The 24,761-nt window shown below is 39.9% G+C and overlaps 1 protein-coding gene and 1 long non-coding RNA gene across 3 annotated transcripts; one reads left to right on the forward strand and one right to left on the reverse strand.

The window, feature by feature from the left end:
- Positions 1-1,103: 1,103 nt before the first annotated feature.
- On the forward strand, positions 1,104-24,348 carry LOC103671172. The gene is made up of 3 exons (XR_570754.2): positions 1,104-1,191; positions 11,113-11,260; positions 24,200-24,348. It is a non-coding gene; the product is annotated as an uncharacterized LOC103671172 (long non-coding RNA).
- On the reverse strand, positions 1,180-11,740 carry LYG2 (lysozyme g2). Of its 2 annotated transcripts, XM_008699770.1 has the most exons (7): positions 11,512-11,740; positions 11,285-11,379; positions 10,722-10,789; positions 5,103-5,243; positions 4,116-4,312; positions 3,189-3,327; positions 1,180-1,853 (listed from the first exon to the last, which is right to left on the reverse strand). In XM_008699770.1, exons 3-7 carry the CDS (start codon positions 10,762-10,764, stop codon positions 1,735-1,737), a joined length of 639 nt encoding a protein of 212 aa, XP_008697992.1. In that variant the 5' UTR covers positions 10,765-10,789; positions 11,285-11,379; positions 11,512-11,740; the 3' UTR covers positions 1,180-1,734. The 2 variants fall into 2 exon arrangements, with proteins under 2 accessions (XP_008697992.1, XP_008697993.1); XM_008699771.1 differs by lacking the exons at positions 11,285-11,379; positions 11,512-11,740 and adding an exon at positions 11,435-11,451.
- Positions 24,349-24,761: the final 413 nt, after the last annotated feature.

A 24,761-nucleotide genomic window follows, 5' to 3' on the forward strand; every position in this document is an offset into this window, starting at 1 on the left:
TCTCCATTAGAACATCTCTTGGTATCCTAGTCATAAAGAGAATACTGGGGGAATCAATTCAGAGTCTAAGTCAGCATGCTATTTCTTGTTTTTCAAATTACTTGGAAATTATCTCACGTCAATGTACTTTATTGCTTTAGTAGTGACATTGAAGGGGCTGGCCATTAGGTGGAGTGCATGCTTGTGGGGGAAAGCCTAGAAGAAATCATTCTTAAGTAAAGTGAACATCTAAAGAACATTCTGGATTGCACGCAGGGATGATAATCAAAATATTTAACAACTGGTACAGTACGGTCCTCAACCAATTATAAGTGATGCTGGACTGTATTCTGCAGGGCTGCCATACTAGCTGACCATTGACTCAGCCCAGTAAAACGCAGGGTCCCTATTCTGCCTGGGTCAAATCTTAAGGCTAGGTTAAGAGGTTGTTGGGCAGAGAAGGTTTACCCGGCTTTCTCCGGGGGCACTCAGAGGTAGGTGGGTTTAATTTTGATTCCTTCTCAGAAAGAAAATTAATGGATAGAAACTTTTATCAAATATTCCCCCCAAAAGCTATAGGCCAACCAGGAGCCATGTCAGCAGGGACTCTAAGGGTTTTATACTCCAACATTATTAATTGTCCTCTTCTGAGCATGGTAGTAAAGCCACAAACTGCACCAGGTTTTTTATTCTGGGGAACGGTCTCTTTTCCATTGTGGTGGTCTGGGCAAGACCAAAAAGCAGAGTATCCAGGGCGTAGGTTTGTATGTGACCAAGATAAGCCCATCAGAGTCCCTCTCCTGGAATTATAAAAGTGAGGCAGAATGATGAAAGGATGGAAGAAAAAGTCTCTGGAGTAACATTTATGCAAAGAGAGAGCTAATTCATTCATGCAGTGGGGATGCTATCAAGCATGGTCCACTGGTTCCTGCTGCACAGAGTTGCCTGGTTTCTCTTCATGTCCTTGATGTTGTTGTTTCTATGAGTCTTTTGATAGCCTTCTCATAATTGCCTTTTATTCCTTAAATTTTCCAGAATTGGTTACTTTTGCTTGCAACTAAAGAACCATAACTCATTCAGGTTCTATATGCTTATCTTCAGCCATGTTTTGTGGGGAGTGGACTCCTTGAACAAGTGTGTGGCAGAAATTACTGAAAATAGAAGAGGCCAGTCCCTGGATCTCCAGCAAACAAGAGGAAGAAGACACAGAAGGTTGGTGTGACCCAGGGACATGGCATATATCACTTTCAGAAGACCAGCTTCACCACAGTCAGCTCTCACTTACTTGTGAAGCTAGAATTCCATCCCTAGTTTCTCCATTATCCCACAGGTTGACTGACTCATGAATTAAGCGTATCTCAGAATCTAAGCCCTAGTGGCTTGGACAAATACTTGGAAAAGGACAAAGGCTCAGGTCAGGCTCTCTTGTTAACAATTCTGGTAAAACAGGGTCAGCAGGCATTGAAATCATGGAATAAAATAGGGCCTTACTGAAATATGTAGATGTCACTTACCATGATATTCACATTTACTACAAAATAATTATGCATATATGTCTGTGAACATTTTATGGGAATCATATTATGAACTGGGTGGGTTTCCTTTTCTTTTTCTTTTTTTGAAAGAAAACTGAGAAATGAGTTTTCTGTCATAATTGCAACCATTTCTTTGTGTTGGGTAAAACACATCCATATCAAACTCTCAAAGAAGGGCCATCTGAACACCTGCCAATCTGGCCCACCCATAGAGCTTTGCCTAGAAGCCATGTCTTTTATAGAATTTAGCTCGGGCAAGAAGATCATTGACCATGTCATTGTCTATGTCCATTGGGGTGACAATGGCATCGGTTCCTGACTTAAATGCCGAGAGACCACCTGAAATGAAACAGAGGTTCAGATTAAAATATTAATTTCAGCAGAAATAAGATATGAGCATTCCCAGGATGTAAGCCCCCTAGGCAAATTTTCCAAGGCAGACAGTCCCAGGTTCTCCTTCCCCCTTCCTCCCCTCCTGAAAGGGTCAACTACCCCAAGAATCTCTGGGAAAATTCCAGATTGTTTTCCCTCTCTCTCCTTTTAAGAGACTTTTGTTTTTCTTGCTGCAAAAGCCATATTTGCTTCTTATGTAGTCCAGGCCTGGCAAAACTTGGTCCCCAGCAAATCTTCAGTGTGAGAATGTTTATAGCATTCTCCCAGTCATTAAAAACTTACACATTAAAAAAAAAATTACTCATTTATTCACTCCCTCATTCAGTCATTCAATAAATGTTTTTATGTACCTACTATGTGCCAGGATGGGTGCCACACAGAGTGCAGAGTGCACAATGGTATCCAAGACATAATTTCTTTTAGGGATATGTGTGGGTATGCGTGTGTGTATGTGTATTTTACCCAAAAACGTTAATCTCCAATAGTTATTTATGTGTTTAACGTAACTGTGCAGACCCCTGGTCCTGATCCCTGACTTCAAGGACCTTGAAATAGAACATAGAAATTGTTTATTCTAAATTAAGGACATTAAAGTGTGGGAGGAGAAAGGTATATGCACACCATGGGTCTATAAGAAGTAGCCTTAATGGGACTTGATGCGATTGAATGTGAAAACAGAAGGAACCAGAGAACCTGAGAACACAATCTGGTTTTCTAGCTGGAATGACTTGATATATTATGCCTTTCACGGAGACAGAAAAACAGAAGAAAGAGCAAGTTTATGGTGGGAGGCTAGTAACTTAATTCAATCTGGATAACGCTGAGTTTGAGGAGGTCTGTGATCAGCCAAGCAGAGATCTCCACTTAGATATGGTACCTAAGCCCTGATGTCACTGAGAATGCTCAGAGTAAACATTTGTTCAAACAAAGAAAGTGGTTAAGTTTGTTGCATCAGGAAAAAAAATCTATCAGAGGAAGGCAAACATTCTTTTTTTGCAGTAGTTTTTGCATTAACTCTCAAGGCATCACTCAGTGGCTCAGTAACTGATGAGAGATGCAGTAGAAACACCAACATCTGGCAGAAAGGGAAATGGAAGCTGGGAAGGAAGACCACTCAAAGTAACTCAGTGGTTCGGAGAGCACTAGTGCAGCCTTTTGGCAGCTCCTCCCAGGCCCACTGCTGACCCCATGGGAACACTCCCAGGGAGGCCCAGGGCACATCTGGCCTGCAGGGGTCTCGCTCACTGCTGTTTTCAACAAAGCACCACAAACATGGCCTACCTTTGAGGTGTTGAGCCACACTCCACGTGGGGAATTTTTTCTGGATTGCCTTAATTTTGTCTGCTAGAATCCCAACAGCCTGCAAAAGGTGTTCTTTGCTGTCCCACGTACCAATAGGGTGATGAATTTTTTTATCCAGCTAGGAAAAATCAGATAATAATGTCAGCATCTGGATAAAGCAACACATTTTTCTACTATTCCCAATTTCTCTTCCTTGTGTTCAAGTGCACAGCCACTGGCTTCGGCCCCCTTCATTTATCTCCATAGAATCAATTCTACCTTCTCTCACAGAAAAGAGAGTCAGAGAAACAAAGTATGGTTTGGGAGATGTGGATGTGGCATAGTTTTTGTTAAACTCTCAAATATAAATAAATATGTGAAAAAGTTGTTTCAAAACAAATAATTAGCACTCAATGACTAGACATTTGCAGTCAAAAATAAAAATGTGTTTCTAATTGGGACAGTTTGAAGCTTGGGTCTCTACAGACAGTTTAAAATGAAGACTGGTTGCAAATATCCAGATAATTTGGATCCCCTTCCTCCAATTTGCCTAAAGAACCATTTGATTCAAGGAGAGTCTAATTATAGTGTTTGATCTCCATGGATAAAATTCACTACTTTATGAAGCCCAAATGGACACCTCTAATAGTGCCCTTTATAAAATTTTCTCAATTTAAGTGCATTGCATATTATTAATTGCAAATTGTAGTTACAAAACTCATAAAATGTTTTTTCCAAAGATACCCAAAAACTGATAAATCTGGAATGAAATACCAAAGACGTGTTATAGAAATACAGAAGTACAAATTATGCTGAAATACCAGGGTTTCTTGAAGCCTGGAAGTACTACAAATGGACATCCAGTTTGGGTTGAGCTTCCATAAGGAAGGGCAAAGTGGGGCCGACTGAAAGTTTCCTGCCAACTACCTGCATCAAGCCAAATTTAAGTCCCCTGTGGTCCCAGCCATCTTGCAGGACAGTTCCACCGTGGCTTTCTCTGGAGATGATGGCTGCGATGAGAGCAGGGTCCACACAATATCTCAGCCCAACTTCTTTGATCAGAATCTGGTAAGTTTTTAAGGCCCTCAAATCCATCTCAGCAAACATTTCAGAACCACGGATCCCTAAGTCAATAGAAAATAAACTGTTTACTCCAGAAGAGAACCCTTTTTCAAAGTTTAATAACTCAGTCACAGCCCCCAACCAGAGCCCACAGCTTGGGACAACTATTCTAGGACATCTTTTTTTTTTTTTTATCTCTAATTGCATAAACCCAGAAAGGTCCACAACCCCAGGCAGTACCACTTCTGCTCTCTTTCTTGTTCTTCTTTTACCTGCCACATTGGTGCCTTGGGAAGACTCTTGGACTAGAAGTCAGCCAACCTAAATTTGAGGCTTGTTCTGCTACTACCTAGCTCCAGGCCCATGAGAAGTCTCTTCTTGCTGAGCCTCAGTTTTCAGATCTATAAATTGGGGAGGTAGGATTAGATTGACCTTGTAGTTGTTTCCAGCGCTGACCTTCTAATATTGGGATAACATGAAGAAGACTTGGGAACAGGATTACAAAAGAGAGGATGTACAAAGAGCAAGAGGCTTGCTTAAAATGCTCATGCTGTAACATGAAGTAAACACAACAACAAACAAGAAAACAAAGGCAGAATTTAATATTTTATGTAAGCAATCATTTAATTATGTAGAAATAAACACATTTGGATAAGGTTTGGAAAGAATAGGGGGAAAATGAAAAGAAGAAATTTGTTAGGTTGGTCAGGATTCTGTTTTCTTCTAATTTTTAACTTTGATCTTATTGCTATAACAGCATTTATACCTTTTCAAAATTAAGCTACTTCCTAAAAAAGAATATGAAAATGATGAAAGGGGGAAAGCCAAATGTTCGCTTTGCTTTTCACTTACCACAGTTCATCAACCTGGTTATATCACAGGCGGCACCAGAGGTCTCCATGGTCATGATGTCACCATAGCAGCCATGGTACAGGCGGGGATGCAGGTGAGGGTTCATTGAGTGAGTGAAAGGGTACGAGCCCCTAGAAGTGCCTGGGGGAGAGAATGGTAATTCTCATGAAACCTGTGAGAAATATTGCTCGAGTTGCTATAATGAGCATTACTAAACCAAGGTGAATGCTCACAAGATGAAGCCATAGACTTACTGTTTTCCAATTCCCTCCCCAAGCCCCCTATGATAGCTCATCAGACAAAATAGAACAGAAGATTCTCCCGTCCCACTTTACTCCAACCTTAAAAAAAAATTTTTTTTAAGTAGTCTCCACACCCAACGTGGGGCTTAAACTCATGACCTGGAGATCAAGAGTAACATGCTCTACTGGCTGAGCCAGCCAGGTGCCCCCCAAAAATTTTCAATGAAGTACTTAATTCTAAACATTGTACAAAGTATTATGAAAATCAATTTTTATAGGTCTCAAAAACATTTGCTGCAATCTCTTTTTTTTAATTTTATTTATTTATTTGAGAGAGAGACAGCCAGCGAGAGAGAGAACACAGGCAGAGGGAGTGGGAGAGGGAGAAGCAGGCTCCCAGTGAAGGAGCCTGATGTGGGGCTCGATCCCAGAACACCGGGATCACACCCTGAGCCGAAGGCAGATGCTTAACAACTGAGCCACCCAGGCGCCCCCATTTGCTGCAATCTTGATCAAAATTAAAATTGACTCTAGATTTTTAAGCAGGAACTTTGAGAGAAATTTTGATACTTCTTACACAAATACTTCTGGGGATGTAAACATCTGGATTAACAATTGCCTTCATTTAAGAAAATAAGAAAGAACAGTACCAATACTACTTAAGATAAAAAAAGAAGGGTACCATTAACTTAAAATATCCATTTTATATCATGTTTCTGTGAAGTTAGTTTCTATCTAAGTATAATTAGTAAAATTGGAAATAAGATTCAATTACCATAAAAACTTAAGTTAAATCCTGTTCTTGTTTTTTTTTATTTTGTCATTATTGTCATTATGAAATGACTTACTGTCCAAGTCTATTAACTAAAGGAGATAAAGAACTTTTCTGTAAGTTGAAAAGTTCATTCTCATAGTTCCTAGGACTGTTGACTTATATCTTAAGACTACAAATACTTGTTATAAGAAATTATATTTGTTAAAACATTTGATATAAAAAACTATGTTGTTTCACTTAATGTTGTAAATGGTGTTTTGCAATAAAGAGATGGATTTTACCCATTCACTATAGGTCTAGTTCTGATTAACTTGACAGTATAAAGAGACTCTCTTAGAATTAGGCACACAACCAGTGGAACTATTCCTTATAAATATATATTTTAAAAGGAAAATAAAGCAACTCTAAAGAGTAACTTCTTTAAAAAGCAAAACTCATCAAAACAAATAAAAATACAGGCACAATCTACTCCCAACTACGAACAAGAAAAAAAAAAAGATATTGTAAATGCATCAGAAAGTCAGACAGTGAAACTATCAAGTAAACTCAGAATTCTTAGAAAGCCTATTTAGATGATAAAACCAATAGAAACCAGCAAAACCATTAAGCTTCTCTAAGCAGCGTGGACTTCCATGTGATGCAAAGAGCATGGCATTGGCAGTCTCCATGGCCCTCAATAGAACCTTGTGCCTACAATATGTGTAGGAAATATACACGAGTAAATGAATGGATGGATTTCCATGACACAGATCATATGTAAGATAGAGGTGTAGAAGCTGTGAGTGAGGATGCAGACTGACAACATATACCCAGAATCTGACCACTTTTCAGCAACTATCAGGGTCCAAACTACCACCATTGCTCATCTGATTATTGTAACACCCTCCTCCCTTGCAATCTATTCCCCAGAAGCTAGACTGGTTCGTGGAAACATGCATGGGATCATATCAGTCTTCTCTCTTAACCTTCCAGCGGCTTTCCAATCATTCATTTGTGGCCTTCAAGCCCTACCTGATCTGGCCTCGGCTCACTTTCTGACTTCTCCCTTGCCTCACTCTTCTCTAGTCACATTCTTCTCCTTGCTTATCCTTCAACATCAAGGGCAGGTTCCTGCCTCAGGCCTTTATATTTACAGATCCTTTGGCATAGAATGCTATTTCTCCAGGTAGCTACATGATTTGCTGCCTCACTGCCTTCAGGACTCTGTTCAAATACCACGCTATCATCAAAAGATATGAATAAACAGTTCATAAACAAAAAAAGGAAAGAATCCTTTAATGTATAAAAAGGTCCTCAACCACACTCAAAAAAGAATGCCATATTAAAACATCACTGAAACACTATTTTTTACCTATTTAATTGGCAAGAAACCAGAAGTTTGACAATGTATTCTGACAAGAAGGCTGGGGGGGAATAGGCAGCCTTACACATTCCTGTGGAAGGAGATTTTGCAATAGGTCATTGTTTCAGCACTGTTTATAACAGCAAAGGTCTTGGAACAATGCAAGTGTCATTCATATAGGGACTGAGTAAGCTAAGCCACTTCCACACAACAGATTACTATGCAGCTGTAAAAAGGAAAGAGGAAGAACTCTATATGATTCTATAACATTATCTCCAGGTATAGATTAATATTTATAGAATTGTATTCTTTGGGGCACCTGGGTGACTCAGTCATTAAGCATCTGCCTTCGGCTCAGGGTGTGCTCCCAGAGTCCTGGGATGGAGCCCCGCATCGGGCTCCTCTGCTGGGAGCCTGCTTCTTCCTCTCCCACTCCCCCTGCCTGTGTTCCCTCTCTCACTGGCTGTCTCTCTCCATCTCTCCATTTTAAATAAATAAAATCTTAAAAAAAAAAAAGAATTGTATTCTTTGTTTGAAAAAGGGAGAAAATATGAGTGTGAGTGTGTGTGTGTGTGTGTGTGTGTGTGTGTGTGTGATTTCCTTATATATTCAAAAGAGACAATGCAAGGATGAACCAAAAACTAATAAAAATTGCTAGTTATGGGGCAAAGTAAGAAGAAATAAAAGAGACAGGAATAGAGGCTAGACTTCTCTAAATGTACCTTTTTATAGTTTTTATTTTCAAGCCATGTAAATGTTTCTATAATTTAAAAAAATTAAATCAAATAGAAAAAAATTCCTAAAAAGTGAAAGACAAATCTAAATTCACATCAAATTGAAAATTTAATTAACACATAGAGGAGGATTATTTCTAGTTCCTTAAAAACAAGTCAATGTAAGTATATACCACTAATGAAATACACCCTGTGAATGTAAAGAATCATAAGAAAATCTTAAACTATATGCACAGGATCATTGTTGGTTGGTAATACTGCCATAGTTATTTTGAAACTATTATATATAAATAAGTAATCATGTTAATGTTATTAGGAGCCAGGATTTTTAGTAAATCCTTCATATTCATAAATATTAATATGAAATATCAGTATGAATGCATAATTATTTTTCTTTAAAATATATATATATACTTTCTAAGTTCTTTCCACTGAAAAGACCGGGAAGGAATAACACCTCCTAGCAATGGAGCACCCCTGGTACTCATATTGTGGTCTCTAAATATTATTTCCCACTCGGAGGAACCAGTGCTCCTCAGAAAAAAGTCTCATTCCTGGTCTGGGGTGGGAAATGTTTAAGGTGAGCCAGGAACATCTTCTTGTGCCAGAGCTGGTCCTTATATATTTTAGACACATACTAAAACATTTACAGGTAAAATGTTTTGATGTTTTGGGTTGCTTTACAATATTCTAACCTCCCCCCCCCTCCCAAAAAATGCAGAGTTGAGGGATAGATAAAATAAGAATAGCAAAGCGTTGAAAACCATAGATGCTTGATGATGGTACATGGGAGTTAATTATACTATTCCCACCCCCATTTTATGTGTTTGAAACATTCTACAACAAATTTTTTAAATTACCTTATTAAAGAGCCTTTTTTTCTACTTTTATTAAAAAGGCAACACACTCATGCCTCATTTCTTATCATTCATTACCTTACATTATTTTATTTAAATCACCTAGTACCACCTGACATGTCTTCCTTCCTTCCTTCTTTTATTTCTTCCTCTCTTTTTTTTCTGTCTATTCCTCTCACTAGAACATTTTTTCCCTTTGCTGTTTCCTCCTCAGCACCTAGAACAGTGCCTGGCACAAAGTGGACATTAGATAAATATTTGTGAATGGATAATGAATGGATGGATGGATGGATGGATGGATGAGAAGTAAAGAAATTATCTAGATTATCTGGATCAAGTGTCCATATGTCAAAAGTTTCAATTTGGGACACCTGGGTGGCTCAGTCAGTTAAGCATCTGCCTTTGGCTCAGGTCATAATCCCAGGGTCCTGGGATTGAGTCCCGAATTAGGTTTCTTGCTTGGCAAGGAACCTCCTTCTTCTGTTGCCTGCTCCCCCTCCTTGTGCTCTCTCTCACACACAAATAAATCAACAAAATCTTTAAAAAAGAAAGTTTCAAGTTCTTTCTACTGGAGAGCTGGCCTTTGCTATGCTCAATGTGTGGCCCACAGACCACAGGTGTCAAAGTGATCTGGATGCCTATTAAAAATGCGTATTCTGAGCTCTTCATACTAGGTCTATTGAACCAGAGTCTTTAGATATAAGGTATAAGTTAACCAGGATTCCCAGCAGACTCATGCATACCTAAGTTTGATTTAAGGGGGTTAGAATATGACCATGGACTTTACACTACTTGTGTTGACATCATAAACATCAGGCCCTTCTTAATTATAGTCACCTTTCAGTTAAACATAGCTAGTAGAGTAGCTCATAATTAGTCTACTGGCTATATAACGCTGCTCCCACCTGGAAATTAAAGAAGGAATAAAAATTTAAACTATGTTCCCCTGTTTTGACCAAATAAATAATTGGAAATTATTACTTTTCTGTAGCCTCACTTTTTCAAATTTAGAATTAAACATTTTAGAAACACTTTCTTCTCAATCTTCACTCTATTCATAAAGACAGCTTGAACATTGTTTACAATGGCTTTTTATTTTTCCTAAGCCAAATTTTCCATCCTTTCTTATTCAAAGTCCCTCACCACCTCACCAGCCTACCTTTCTAGCCTTCCCCCCAGAAATCCTCACTTCTGGTCTCTTTACGGTACTCCCAATACTTTTCGTGCATTTCTGCCTCCCTATATTAAAGGCATTCTTCCCGTTCAACACCAGACATTCTTCAAGTATCACATCCTCCAAGAAAGCCTTTCTGGTCTCAACATCCTGACTAGATATGAAATCTTTATCCTAAACTCCTCCCAGACTAGTGTCTTTTTCTGTCTATATTCATTTAATTCTTATTTGCTGCCTGGTATTAATAATTTTATCTTCATATGTCTTGCCTCCCAAGGCACTGTTCCATAAATCCCACTGACAGTGCCTTTACCTGCTTGGCAAGCAGAATACACTGTTAATTATAGATGTAAGGAGTTGCTTAATGGCCAGGCTGATTAGAAGGAGAGCCCACCCCTCCATTACATGTAATCATTGCTTTTTCTGATTCATTACTATGCTACATGTTTTTGTGGACACCCTGCAAAAGACAGTAAATGTCAATCAATGACTTACCAATGAGGGCAATAAGTCCCCAAAACAGGATAGAGGATTGCATGGTTGTGAACCTTATCCTACAGCACCTAGTATGAGTTGAAAGAAATACTGGTTAATTTTAAAACTTGAAAGTTTCCTGAAGGAAATTTGTTTTAATTAAAAGAAAATTTAGAATCATTTCCAGTGTAATACCTTTTTGCCAGTTCCAAGATATTATTCTCATAGGCTCAGTATGATGGTTCATTGGATCACTCTTTTTCCTAAGTATAATCTCCCAACTCATTTTAATCCAATTTCATATTGACATGAGCCTACAAATAATCTGAAATATGTTAGGCCCACACACACACTCCCATCCTGTCTCCAGGCTTGCTCGCATCATAATTTTGTTCCCATTCTTCTACTATAGTGTCCTTGGAAAACCAAATGAAGCCACTGAGAGGAACATCAGAGCTCATGACTCAGAAGAGGTTTGCTGTGCTCCCTACCTTCCTCCATCAACTCTGTTTCTGGTTTCATTCAAAGGACAGCTTTAGTGTTCTACAAGATACAAGAAGGTGAGCAATAACCTGGTTTCTGACCTTGCAGAGAAAGTCTCTCCTCTCGGTTTAGGAAAGTCCCCCGTCTTCAGCACTACCCTGCACGCCAGGCTTTAAACAAAGCAGTGGCCTTTGTCCTAAAAGACAAGTTAAACAATTTGAGAACCCATTAGTTGGTAGATCTAGGATTACCTGGCTTCAATCCAAGCAAACTTCAGTGTGGCTCTGCCAATGTGGAGGTGGTTCTAAACGCCAGCATGTAGACTCACCTGCCTCTTCGTACCTTCATCCTGTGCCACTGATTGTTGGAGGAGCTTTATATATGGTTTAAAACCCTCTCTTTAAATCACTGACCTCATTAGACCTGATTATAATAACACTTTGTACTTAGGTGGCCCTTTTAATAAAGAGATATCAAAGCATTTATTAACCACTATTAATTAATTGATCTAATGAACCCCCAAGTTATATTGGAGGCATATATTTGGTGGATAGTTTCTGGGTATCTAAAATTGAGCTAGGTCAACAGCTTCTAAATTTGAGAACAAGAAACAGATAATTAGCATTAAAAAAGATAAATAAACAGGAAATACTAGCAGCTCTCATTCCTGGATTGGTTGTTTGCCTGAAGGCCGAGCCTCCTGCTCTTTGTTCCTCATTCCATTGTCACATGGTCCACATACCAATATGTCACATGGCTCCTTGCTCCAATTCTACTCTGACAAACAGAGCCAAGAGTGGCTGCCTGCTCTGGGAGATCAGTACAAAGCCAGAGAGTAGCAACATGAGTGCTAGTTTCCCAAAATATCTGAGGAAATGGGGAAAAAAAGACTTGGCCAGGGATGAAAATTTTTTCAAGGATGTAGTATCTTTCTTCACACTTATGTCCAAAGGAAGAGATAAAGCACATTGTGCAGCCCTGGGAATAGGAAATGGAAGGGACGTTCTTGAAACAGGCAAAGCACATTTTCCAAAGGGGAGGAAGTCTGACACAGGTCCTTCCACAAGTATGAGAAGTGTCTAAGACTGTACACAATCCTTCCATAAATCCACCAGGTGAACACAGGTGTGAGAGAGACTGAGCAAGAGATAGTGAAGACGAAGGCCCTGAGTCAAATAACTTGCCAGGCTCCCTGGCAATGAATAAACCACAACTTCTAGGAGATCATGCCCTCACGAAGCTGATCTCTGCACCACCTCATTGCATTCACTTCCCTGCCTGACTTCCTGTTTGTAGAATAGACTTCCCTTTAAGTGGCCTCCAGCCTTCCATTCCAGGGAAGAAGGGCAGGGATATTCTGAACCAATGATGATTCCTGCCTTGACTATCATGAAAATGATTCATGGCAGGGGCCGGCTCTACCACCACCATCAATGCTTCCAGTCAAGGCCACTCTGTAATAAGGGGTTTTGCATGGGTCCAGCTCCTCCAACATGGCCCTTAGGAACAGATGGGTCATCCCCAGTGACAATGGCAACATTGCACTGACGTGCTCATGACACACCCCCTCCCAGTGCAGGACAAGGTGGGAGAAAGAGGAAAGGAAGAAGGAATAGAGGAAGAATGAAAAGTTATGTAAAAGATTCTAGATAGGGGGCGCCTGGGTGGCACAGCGGTTAAGCGTCTGTCTTCAGCTCAGGGCGTGATCCCCGCATTATGGGATCGAGCCCCACATCAGGCTCTTCCCCTATGAGCCTGCTTCTTCCTCTCCCACTCCCCCTGCTTGTGTTCCCTCTCTTGCTGGCTGTCTCTGTCTCTGTCAAATAAATAAATAAAATCTTTAAAAAAAAAAAAAGATTCTAGATAGAAGCTGAAGCTGTCTCTAGGTGCTCCTAGAGAACAAAAGTAAAAACAAAACATTGAAAGTACTGTTAAACGTGAAGCCTATTTTATTCCTCTCCCTGTTCCCATATAGTGGGGCTACAAGCCTTTCTAGGTATGAAGCTCTTAATGTCCAGGCCCTCTGCAATTTAAGTAAATGCTTTCAAACTGATGTGGATTATTACGCTTTGTCCAAATTGTGGGAATACAAATAAACATTTATTTGACACCCATCATACATCAGGTTCCTGTGTACATTGTATCATCCACTCCTCCAACAGCTCTGTAAGGTAGCTATTATCCCCATTTTAGAAATGAGGAAACTGAAACTCAGAGAAGTTAAGCAATTTGTCGAAGATGGCACTGTCAGGACATGGCAAAGCTGGGATTTGAGCCAGGTCTATAAGATTCCAAAATCCATGCTCTTCCACTATGTCCAAGGTGGTAGTGCTATGGACCAATGACCCTGCAGAGTAATTCTTACAACAGGTTCAAATCAATCAATTTGCACACAAAGCGTTGTCTGTGGTCTGAATAAATCATTCCAGTTGCTGATAGTTAGCAGTCATTGGTTTGTAGATGCTGTTGTGATTTTTTTTTTTTTTGAGAGAGAGAGAGAGAGAGGGAGAGAGAGAAGAGAGAACACTGAGGAAGGCAGAGGGAGAGAGAGGGAGAGAATCTTTTTTTTTTCATAGTAATATTTTTATTATATTATGTTATTCACCATACAGTACATCCCTGGTTTTAATGTAAAGTTCGATGATTCATTAGTTGCATATAACATCCAGTGCACCATGCAATACATGCCCTCCTTACTACCCATCATAACCCCATCCATTCCCCACCCCTCCTCTGAAGCCCTTGTAGTTTGTTTTCGGAGTCCATAGTCTCTATGCTTGTGCTTCATTCCCCTTTCCTGATTACCCCCCTTTGCTATCCCTTTCTTCTCCTACACGATCTTCCTAGTTCTACCTGTTCACAGATGAGGAAATCATATTGATAATTGTCTTTCTCTGCTGACTTATTTCACTTAGCATTATCTCCTCCAGTACCATCATGTTGCAGCAAATATTGAGAAATCGTTCTTTTGATAGCTGAGTAATATTCCATTGTATATATGGATCACAACTTCCTAATCCAGTCATCTGTTGAAGGGCATCTCAGCTCCTTCCACAATTTAGCTATTGTGGACAATGCTGCTATGAACATTGGGGTGCATATGGCCCTTCTCTTCACTACGTCTGTATCTGTGGGGTAAATACCCAGTAGTGCAATGGCTGGATCATAGGGTAGCTCAATTTCTAACTTTTTAAGGGACCTCCACACTGCTTTCCAGAGAGAGAGAGAATCTTAAGTAGGTTCCATGCTCAGCACAGAGTCCTGACGAGGAGCTCGATCTCACAACCCCGAGATTATGACCTGAGCTGAAATCAAGAGTCGGATGCTTCACCAGCTGAGCCACACGGGCGCTCCAATGCTGTTGTAAATTTTAAATACAGATAAGAGTCAATTCCTCAGTTGCTTTTTGTCACTTTATATCTTCACCAGTGACGTGCATTGAGTTTCTATAGTAGGCCTGGCAGAACAGCAGTAAGGGGCATGGCCTAGGTCTGCTCCCAGGTTTGTTGCACTCTAAAGCCTACCTTTTAATTAGTAGTCCAAAACCCAATGGATGGTTAAGTGTGGATGCTCTCATATAAGGTCTGAGAAAATTTTTGACTGAAAAGTAATTTACTGAATGAATGATTCCCCATCTCTTTCCAAGGGTGCTAACAGTGACTATGCATGTGAGTTGTACTGATGGCGCCAGGAGGAGCTTGAAGGGACCAGTCATCTGCTATCATCTCCATCAGCCCCCCTGTTTCCCAAAGTAACAATATGATCTATATGCAAAAAACATCCTTTCTCAGGGCACCTGGGTGGCTCCGTCTGCTGAGGTTCTGATTGCTGTTGCTCATAGTTTGGGGCTAGGTGGGGATCACATTCTGGGGAACCATCCCTCCTGTCACAATGCCTATCACTGTGATGTTGAAGCCCAAGACAAAACTCGAATCCTCTGGCAATTCCACAGAATTTTTAACTTTCCTTTCTGCTGCCTCTCTATTTCCTAACCCAATGTCCTGCTCCCCCTGAGCTTAATCTGATAACAGAGTTTTATTAATTAATGACAGAAACTTAAAGTAATATCATTTTCAGGTACAATTTAATTTTAAATTTTAACCAGGGTTTTTAATACCTGAAGTCTTGTTTTTTCAAAGTGAGAAATGAGTCAGTCTACCAAGGGGATGCAGAAACCAGAGAACAACCATCACACACACACACACACACACACACACACACACACACACACCTCTTTGCAAAAGGATCATTATTTTTACAATAAAATACAAGAGTTCCATTTGCCTCATATTTCCACCAATATTTGATATAACCACTATTTGATGTTAGCCTTTTAAAAGAGTGTGAAATGTTATTTCATTGTGGTTTTTAATTTGTATTTTCCTGATGCCTAATGATGTTGAGCACTTTTTCATGAGCTTTTTGACCACTTGCTTATCTTCTTTTCTGAACTCTTGGTCAAATATTTGACACTGGAAGATCTTGTACCTTCAGCAGGGTATGGTATTTTATTTACCATAGAGTAGATTAAACTCAAGACAAGAAAAGAAAAGCATTCAGCAGCTCAAGCCAGGCATTGAAATATCTTGAGGTTAAATTGAGCTTTTTAGTGAAATTTTGTAAAGGGCTCCCTCCCCTTCTGCCTTCCCACCAGCCATTGTTTCCAAAGTACCTTTGCCATGTATTCTTGGGCAGCCCCTTCATTCTGCAGTTTCTAAGCTGTGCAGTGGGGGTTTAGGCTATGTGTGACTGTTTCTGAGATTGTCCTTCCTCCGGTCCCACCAGGCAGGCTGCAGAATCCCAGCGATAGCCTTTGCTTGTCTTGCCATATGTCCTTCCTGGCTGAAGTGAAGCTTCACTTGTTACTTCCTGTCCTATGTTTCCTGGTGTCCTGTGGACAAATAAACAAACAAATGAATAAATCAACAAGAAGCTAAACCATCAGGATTTGTGTGCAACACCATCATAGTAATAGCTGGCATGTGTATGAAGCATGCAGTTTATAACATGTTTTCACACATATAATTTATTTTTATCTTCAGAACAGTCATGGGGCATCATTATCATCTCCATTTTACAGATGAGGCAAACTAAGGCTCAGAGAGGTTAAATGAGTTGCCCATGGTAATCATCCTTGGTTGTTCTTGAGAAAGGAGAGCGGCGACTGGGATTCCCAAATGACAACATGGTGGAGGCAACCCAGTCTCTAAAACCACAGACCAGTGCTGGGAGAGGGGTAGATGGGGATGAGGAAGGAAAGAGGACCAAGCAAGCTTGAGATACTGGGCTCTTTTAACTCCCAAGGGTGCTGACCTAGGCTAGCTAAGGGCGCAAGTGCGGCTCTCTCTGTGATGTGTCCTGAGGAGTCCTTCAAGGAACTCCCACCAAAATACTTCCTTGGGCATGCACAGTGCCTTAGATTCCATCATCATTCCTCTCCTTCTATTAATTGGGACAGTACTTCTTAAACTTTTCCACCGAAGCTCTCTCAATGGCATAGGCATATAAAGGCAGTTTTGCATAAAGTTAAACATATGTTGGGGAGGAAAATTTTTTTCCCATCCTTCAGAGTTCTAGCTAGTCTAAGAATTAAATTGACAGGAGACAGATTAACAGAAGAAAAAAATAAAGTTTAATTATGTGCACAAGAAGGCTCAATGATGAAATTGAGACCTAAAGAATGACCAAAGCAGACAGTTTTTATATTTTTTAGACAAAGAGACAATAACTCTGTGAGGAATTGACAGGACAAAGATAATTTATGTTTGGGAGCTTCAGTTAGTAAGGAATTCTGAACAGAATTTGGGCTGGAGTAGTAAATTACTAAAAAGTACAAGGGTTTGTAGATACAGCCGTCTTGGCCCAAATTCCCTATCTCTGTTGATAAGGCTGTCTCTTTACCTCTTGGTACAGGGAAGGTACCTTTCACATGGGAGATTTCTCTCCTGCTTTTTGGAGACAAAAGAGGGGCTAGAATGTTCTTCTTGCACCGGCTCCTTTTAACTAACTTTAATTTTAAATAATTAATACGCCAAAGTGGCACATTTTGGGGTGGTCTGCTCTAGGCTCCTACACACACATCTAACATATTACCCAGCAATTCCATTCCTGGGTATTTATCTAAGAGAAATAGAAACAAATGCCTCCCAAAAGACTTGCACAAGAATGTTCACAGTAAATTTATTTACAGTAGCCCAAATACTGGAAACATTCCAAAAATTCACCAACAGGGAAATGGATTAACAATCATGGTATAGCCATAGAATAGAATAATATCCAGATTAATAAACAAACAAATTTGGGGAGAACTCCAAATAACCTGGATTGGGTCAAGTGCCCACCTCTGGACTATTCAACTGTGTCTAGGAATAGATTTGTTTGAAACGGAGAAAGGAGAAGTCTGATTTTTTTTTTTAATGTGCCAGAGTTGTTCACTATACCTGTGTCAGAGAGAAGAGCTAGGGCAGTATCTGGAGGAAGGCTTGGATCAAGGCCACTTTGTTATAGTTTATCCTGGGAATGACTTGAAATATTTAAGAGCTGTAGAAGATACTGAGGATATGGAAATGGAAGCATTATGTGATCCAGTAAGGTTAAAGGCATGAGTTCAAAAGCCTAGGAATAGAGATTGGCCTGAGGCATGACTTCTTCCACTGTAACAGAAAGAAAAGAGGACAAAATCAGATGGTAATGCAGTTCAATTTATAGAATCGATTGGAGAAAACAGAGAGTAACCTAATGATTCCTAATTCCCCTGTGAAATAGAAGGTCAGATCATGTGCTGAGAGTAAAAATTATGTAGAATTAGAGGCTTGAGGAAATGGAGAAAATGTGGAAAAGCTGCAGTGGAGAATTAAAAGACCTGACAATAGAGCCCAAAAGATTAGTAGGGTCCAGCTATGGACTGGTTGAGGTCAGAGTCCATAAATGTTTTAGAAGCACCAAAATGCTAGGCCCCCCAAAGCGCAGAGGAAGGAGGCATGGGTTAGGAGCCTCTGCTGGAGGCTTTTTAATAATAAGTTTTCTTGTTTAACAACAGAAAAATGTTCGTGATATATCTTTAAGCTCTTTACTTACGCAGGTTATTAAATAGTATTAATGAATGGTTCCAATTTTATTTTAAGTGTATGCATATGCAGTCATGGAAAATAAGCTGAATTGCATCTTTGCCTGTACCAGATGTTATAAAATTTTCTTCAAAGAGGCTGCTCCACACTTACCCTGTAAAGTAGGGTATGAATGTTCCCAATCCCCCACATCTCCACCAAACTTTATTATCATCAGACTTTTAAACTGGGTGGGGAAAGTCTCATTTCCCTGATTGAGGGTGGGTGTCTTTTCCGCTATGCATATTCACCATTCCACTTACAGCTTCTCTAAACTACCTGCTTGTATCTTTTGATAACCTTTTACTGGATCATTTGCTTTTTTCTCATTTTTAAAAGTAGGAATCCTTAGTACATGGTAGTCTGGGTCCTAGCCTTTTGTTTTTGTTTTGGGGTAGAGTTTTTTTGCCTTTTATTAGTTATATGAAATATTTTTAAAAAAGGAATTACAGAACATAAAACAAAATAATGAATAATTTATGTGGGTGTAATCACAGTACCTTTCAGTAACTTTCAAGTATTCTACAAAGAATATGTATTAATTTAGTTATCAGAAAGAAGCACTATTTTAAAATTCTTTAGAATTTCAAAGAACGCTATGTGTTCTCTAGAGTGTAGCTAAGTCTGATCCCACAGGTGAATACTGTGTAGGGATTTCCTTTAGATGGCCCTGGGCCCCTGGAGTTTTGTGAAAACTGCAAGGGCACCTTCCCGAGTCCCAGCCCCTGGAGCCTTGCCACAGAAGGTGACTGGGAAGGTGGGATCTTCAGAGATCATTTACATTTGTCCACCCTTCTTTGTGTCAAATCGAGGGCTGAGGGAATGGAGTCTGAGTCTTAGTTCCAGATGTGTACAGCAACAGAGAGGCCCAGGAGGACATTGGCCTCCCTGAGGGTCCAGTCCAGCAACAAGTAATGGAGAGATGTCTGAGGAGTTATGGCTGTTAGCAATCACCCTTCAGGTTGGCCCAACCTCAGCCAGTATTCCTGAGGCTGGCACAGGGATGAGAATGCCTTGGGCACCCCTGGCTTCTCCTGGCTCCTTTGTAGGAACTTCTCACCAGCCTGGGGCTGGGGAACTGACTGTTTAAGAAAAATGGGGAAATGGCCCTGGCTGGTCATGCCACACTGTTAACAACAGAGAGCAGCATTGTGCTGCCTTTGCCTCTAAAAAGAGCCAACTCAGGAAGGTGCCAGCTTGGGCAGAATGAATAGCTCAGCCCAAAACATCATCCTACAGCAACTTTTGTTCTCTTTATTACCTCAGCCTGATTTATTTGATTTTGCCAGGTTCCAGAATTTTCATCCAAAGTTCCTTAGGGAGTTGTAACTACGATAGAAAAAAGAAGAAAAAGGGAGCTACTGGTTTTTTCATCTTTGCTTCCTTTTGCTCCCCTGCATAGACATAAGCATGAACACGCCAATATGTTCAATGCCAAATTGTCTTTAAAGTAATTATCCACTTTGAAATTTATCAACAATTCTCTGTACAGCCAGACTGAGCCAGGATTATAACATAGGCAATGTCTTTTTAATATCTTATATTTGCACAGTGCTTCAGAAATTTAAATGGGCTTTTGAATAAGTTAAAATACCTGAAATAACCCTCTGAGAAAGGTCAAGATTTATCTCCTTCATTATATATACAAGAAAAGAGATTAAATTATTTTCCCAAGATCTCCCAGCTAATAAAAGGTGAAGCTGAGACTAGAACCCAAATATTCAGACACTGAATCCAAGGCATTTCCTTCCCATCGCTTACTGAACATTTATTATTAAAGGCATTTATTTCTTAAATCATGAAATTCTAAGATTCAGTGATTTGTTTTGTCATTTCCAAAAACCAGGCATTAATGGCCTCAATTACCACCTGGCCATACAAAGACCTCTCTTCAGAGCCTCCTAGGTCCACTTTAATTTCAACACTGATTGAACCTTCTCTGATTCACTCCCATTGGAAAATATGCCTTTTGGAGTTCTGTGTTCAGAGATTTTCCAGACCAGCACTGTCCAACAGGAATGTAATGTGAGCCATGAATTTGATTTTAAATTTTCTATTAGCCACATTGAAAAGAGAAGAAAAAAAAATGATAAGATTAATTTTAGTAGTATATTTTATTTAACCCAATACATCTAAAATATGATTTCATTTTAAAGATTGAGATATTTTACAATCTTCTTTTTCATACTAAGTCTGTGTATTTTATTTTATTTATTTATTTTTTTTTTAAGATTTTATTTATTTATTTGACAGAGATAGAGACAGCCAGCGAGAGAGGGAACACAAGCAGGGGGAGTGGGAGAGGAAGAAGCAGACTCATAGCGGAGGAGCCTGATGTGGGACTCGATCCCGGAACGCCGGGATCACGCCCTGAGCCGAAGGCAGGCGCTTAACCGCTGTGCCACCCAGGCGCCCCCAAGTCTGTGTATTTTAGAATCACAGCACAGCTCTGTTCAACTTGACCGCATTTCAAGTACTCAGTAGTCACATATGGCTAATGGCTACCATATTGGATGATACAGTTCTAAATGATGACTGTTTACATGAACTTTTGATGCCCTAAGACAAATGAGTCACCTAACACCAAATTTTTTATATCTATAAAGGAGATATTTTTAAGTATTTCAAGTTGCACTATACCAGGTCATGTCAGCCCCAGACTCCCTTGAAGTATTTGTAGTGCTAAAGTCTTACACCTTAGATCAAACCCTGATCTGCCCTTAATTGGCCATTTGACTTTGAGAAACTAACTTAACCTCCCTGATTAACTAACTTAACCAGAATACTAGTATTTATTTATGGTGTTGTGAGAATTACATTTAATTCTATATAAAGCACCTATTATGATGCCCGTCATACATAGCAATCATTCAACAAATGGTAACTCTTTACCAGTAGTATGATTATTGCTTTTCCTGTGCTGCTCAGTTGTGCTGGACGTTCTATGACTAGATCAGGCCAGTAGGCAGCCATTATTCAGGGAGGAAGGGAGAAAATGTCCTCCGTAGAGCACCCTGTATTCCCCCCACCAGTATATGCTTTACCACCCATCCTGGATTAAATAGGGATCTTTACACAGCACCTGCGTGGCTCAGTCAGTTAAGCACCTGCCTTCAGCTCAAGTCATGAATCTGGAGTCCCAGGATTGAGCCCCACATCAGGCTCCCTGTTTAGCAGGGAGTCTGCTTCTCCCTCTGACCCTGCCCGCTCTCTTGTGCACTCTCTCTCACTCACTGACTATAAATAAATACTTAAAAAAAGAAATAGGATCCACTATGTGGATTAGGGTGGGTCCTAAATCCAGTGATTGGTGTCCCTAAAGAAGGCCATGTGAAGGCACAGGGAGTGCACCAGGTGAAATCTGAGGCAGAGATTGGAGTGATGTGTCTACAAGCCACAGAATGCCAAGGATTGCAGGCAACCACCAAAAGCTAGAGGGAGGATGGCCCTGCTGACACCTTGATTTTAGGCGTTAGCCTCCAGAACTGTGAGATATTAACTTCTGCTGTTTTAAGCCACCCGTTTTGTGGCAATTTGTCATAGCAATCCTAGAAAACAAATACATCACTGAATTTCAATTGTCTCTTTTCTGGGTTGTCTCTCTCATAGTCTGTTGATTCATGTTCTGTCAATCTTGCTATCCCCAGTACTTGGCATAGTATTTGGCATATCACAGGCACTCTATATGTGTTTGTGGACTAGGAGTGAAGCAAGAAAGCACATGGGGAAACCAAGTCTGATAAACAGGTAACGCTGTCATCCTACAACTGATAAATCTGTAAGAACTATTAACATGAGCCATGAGAAAAGGGAAGTTTGGAATAATTTATGGGTAATTGTACTGGAGAGCAATCAGTGAAGCTCTGACTGGAGAGGTTTGTGGTTTTGGTTTTGGTTTTCCTGATTGGAGAGTTTGGTTGTAAGGTGCAGAGAGTAGAGTAGCAAGAAGCAGAAAAATCCACAGAAAGAAGGCAGGAAGCAGAAGCCATGAGATAGGAGAAGCCTCGAGTGAGCAGACAGGAGACCAGAGATTAGTCAGAAAAATCATTTGGCTTTCAGAAATAGTAGCTGTTGATACAGAGACGGAGCGTTCCTGAATCCCAAGAACAGACCACCAAGAGCTGCTATTGGGCCACTAGGGGTCTGTTCTGGAGAACATTCTAGTTCCCCATGCCATCTACTCATTTTCTGCTGAACCAGCTTCCTCTGCTTTCTCACTTACTTCCCTATGAATCTCTACAATAGAGCACCATCATCTGAAGTAAACTGAGCACTTTCCTCAACTGCAGACATATATATATATATTTGAGAGAGAAACTGAGAGCATGAGCACGGGAAGGAGTAGAGGGAGAGGGAGAGAATCTCCAGCAGACTCCGTGCTGAGCACAGAGCCCAACACAGGGCTCAATCCCATGACCCTGACATCATCACCTGAGCCAAAATTAAGGGTCAGATGCTTAACCGACTGAGCCACCCAGGTGCCTCTGGCCTAAATATATTTTAATTCACTTTGACTGTTTCTGGTGTTATTTTTACTTTATAGATGAGAAAATTGCAACTTACATTAGCACGTCGGTGAGTTTAAATCTTCCTCTTTCTCTCTCTCCGCTTCTCTCCCTCTCTCTTGCTATCTTTCCTACTCTCTTTAAGTTAGTTAGAAAGCAGAGAGCAAGATATAGAGAAGATAAGCAATAGGAGAGGTACATTTTGATGGAACAAGGTAGGTGTTCCTGTGAGAAATCATTGGGGGCTAATTGGTCCTTGGGTGGAGGCAGCAGGGCAGCAGGTCACCCACAGGGAAGACATGCTTGAGGATAACTTTCCAGATTTGCTTAGGAATAAGCAATTTAAAACTCACAGACTGTAAACTATTTCCCACAGAAATCAAGGAGAACATCAGAGTAACAAAAGCCTTTTAAAAAATAATTTAATTAATTAAATTATTATATTTTATTTATTATTAATAAATAATTTAATAGTTTTAATTTATTATTATGTGTTAATTATAATATATAAATATATAAATTATTAATATATTATTAATAGTTATTAATAATAAATACTTTAATAATTTTAGATATTAATAATAAATAATAAAATTTAATGATTTAATAAATAAATAATTCAATAAAAGTATTATTTATTATATATGATAAATTAATTATTAAATTAATAATTTAATAAAATTATTAAAATTTTTAATTTTTTAAAAGTATTTAAAAATAGTTTTAATTTAAATTTTTAAATGTTTCATCATTGTATTTTCACCCCGCTGAGCTTTGAAGGTCATGTTATAGAAGCGACTCTGCGCAGAGTCCTGTTTACCCTCCATGCTGTAATCAGTGTTGCTACCTTAACCTGAAGGAGAGTTATAACCAGTTTTCTCTCCCGGGATGTTTCAAATAAGATGTCCCAGTGCAGCTTCATCAAATAAGGCAGCAGCAGACTCTGAGACCATATAAACACTGTTTTTTGGAAGATTAGATTGCATAACTCCAGAGTCCTGGACATCTGTGGCCTCAGGCAGATGAAAGAACAAGAGATGAAGTCATACAGGGGATGGTAGAGGCAATCTTTCATCTGAGGAGCAAAGAAAGGGCTTCCCTTCAGGACTGACACATTACGCACCCTGTTCCCCAGGAAATTGAAGCCACAGCTGCAGCTCTGAGCTCTGATGTTGGACTGGGAGCTGAGAAATCTCCCTGAAAAACAGGCTTCCCAAGGGCAGGGCAGGCATTGTGCTCTTTCTATATACAACTTTAGGGTTTTTATCTTCTCTCAGAACACGGAAATGAAATCATACCAATGCTAGAAGAACAATTGTCTTTATTTTTCTAAATTGATTTCCCCTCCCTAAACTCCTACTCAATAAACAATGCCATCCCAAGCCCCTCTTCCATTTTCTTCCAGGTACTGATGTTTGGGTGACAGCGTTCAACCCAAGGAGAGAGCCTGTCTGGGGTCCCAGTGTCACAGTTGATCAGTGCAGCCTTTGGCATTCATGAAAATTTCATTAAAATGGAGCCTAAGAATATCCTGTTTCTCCCAAGAACCCTGCTCTGGCCTCCTTAGACAGCCTTTTCTGTGAGTACATGTGACTCCATCTTGTAACTCTTGTTACAAGGAGGTTAATGGATTGCACGTCTATCTTGTATAAGAATAGTTATTTTTGTCATTGATTGAATCCCTACCTGTGTCAGGGGCTGTAATCAACATTTTACACACATTATTTCCTTTCATTCTCATTCCACAGATGGGGAAATTCAAGCAGAGACATGGAGTGACTTCCAAAATGTCTTAGGTGAAGCCACATCTCTCTCTCTTTTTTAAAGATGTACTTATTTATTTTAAAAAGACAGAGAAAGTTGGGAGGGGAAGGGCACAGGGAGAGAGAGAACCTCAAGTAGACTCCTCACTGCGCACAGAGCCCAACACGGGGCTCAATCTCACGACCCTGAGATCATGACCTGAG

The sequence above is a fragment of the Ursus maritimus genome, unplaced genomic scaffold, assembly GCF_017311325.1.
Source record: "Ursus maritimus isolate PB19 unplaced genomic scaffold, ASM1731132v1 scaffold_6, whole genome shotgun sequence".
Classification (NCBI taxonomy): domain Eukaryota; kingdom Metazoa; phylum Chordata; class Mammalia; order Carnivora; family Ursidae; genus Ursus; species Ursus maritimus.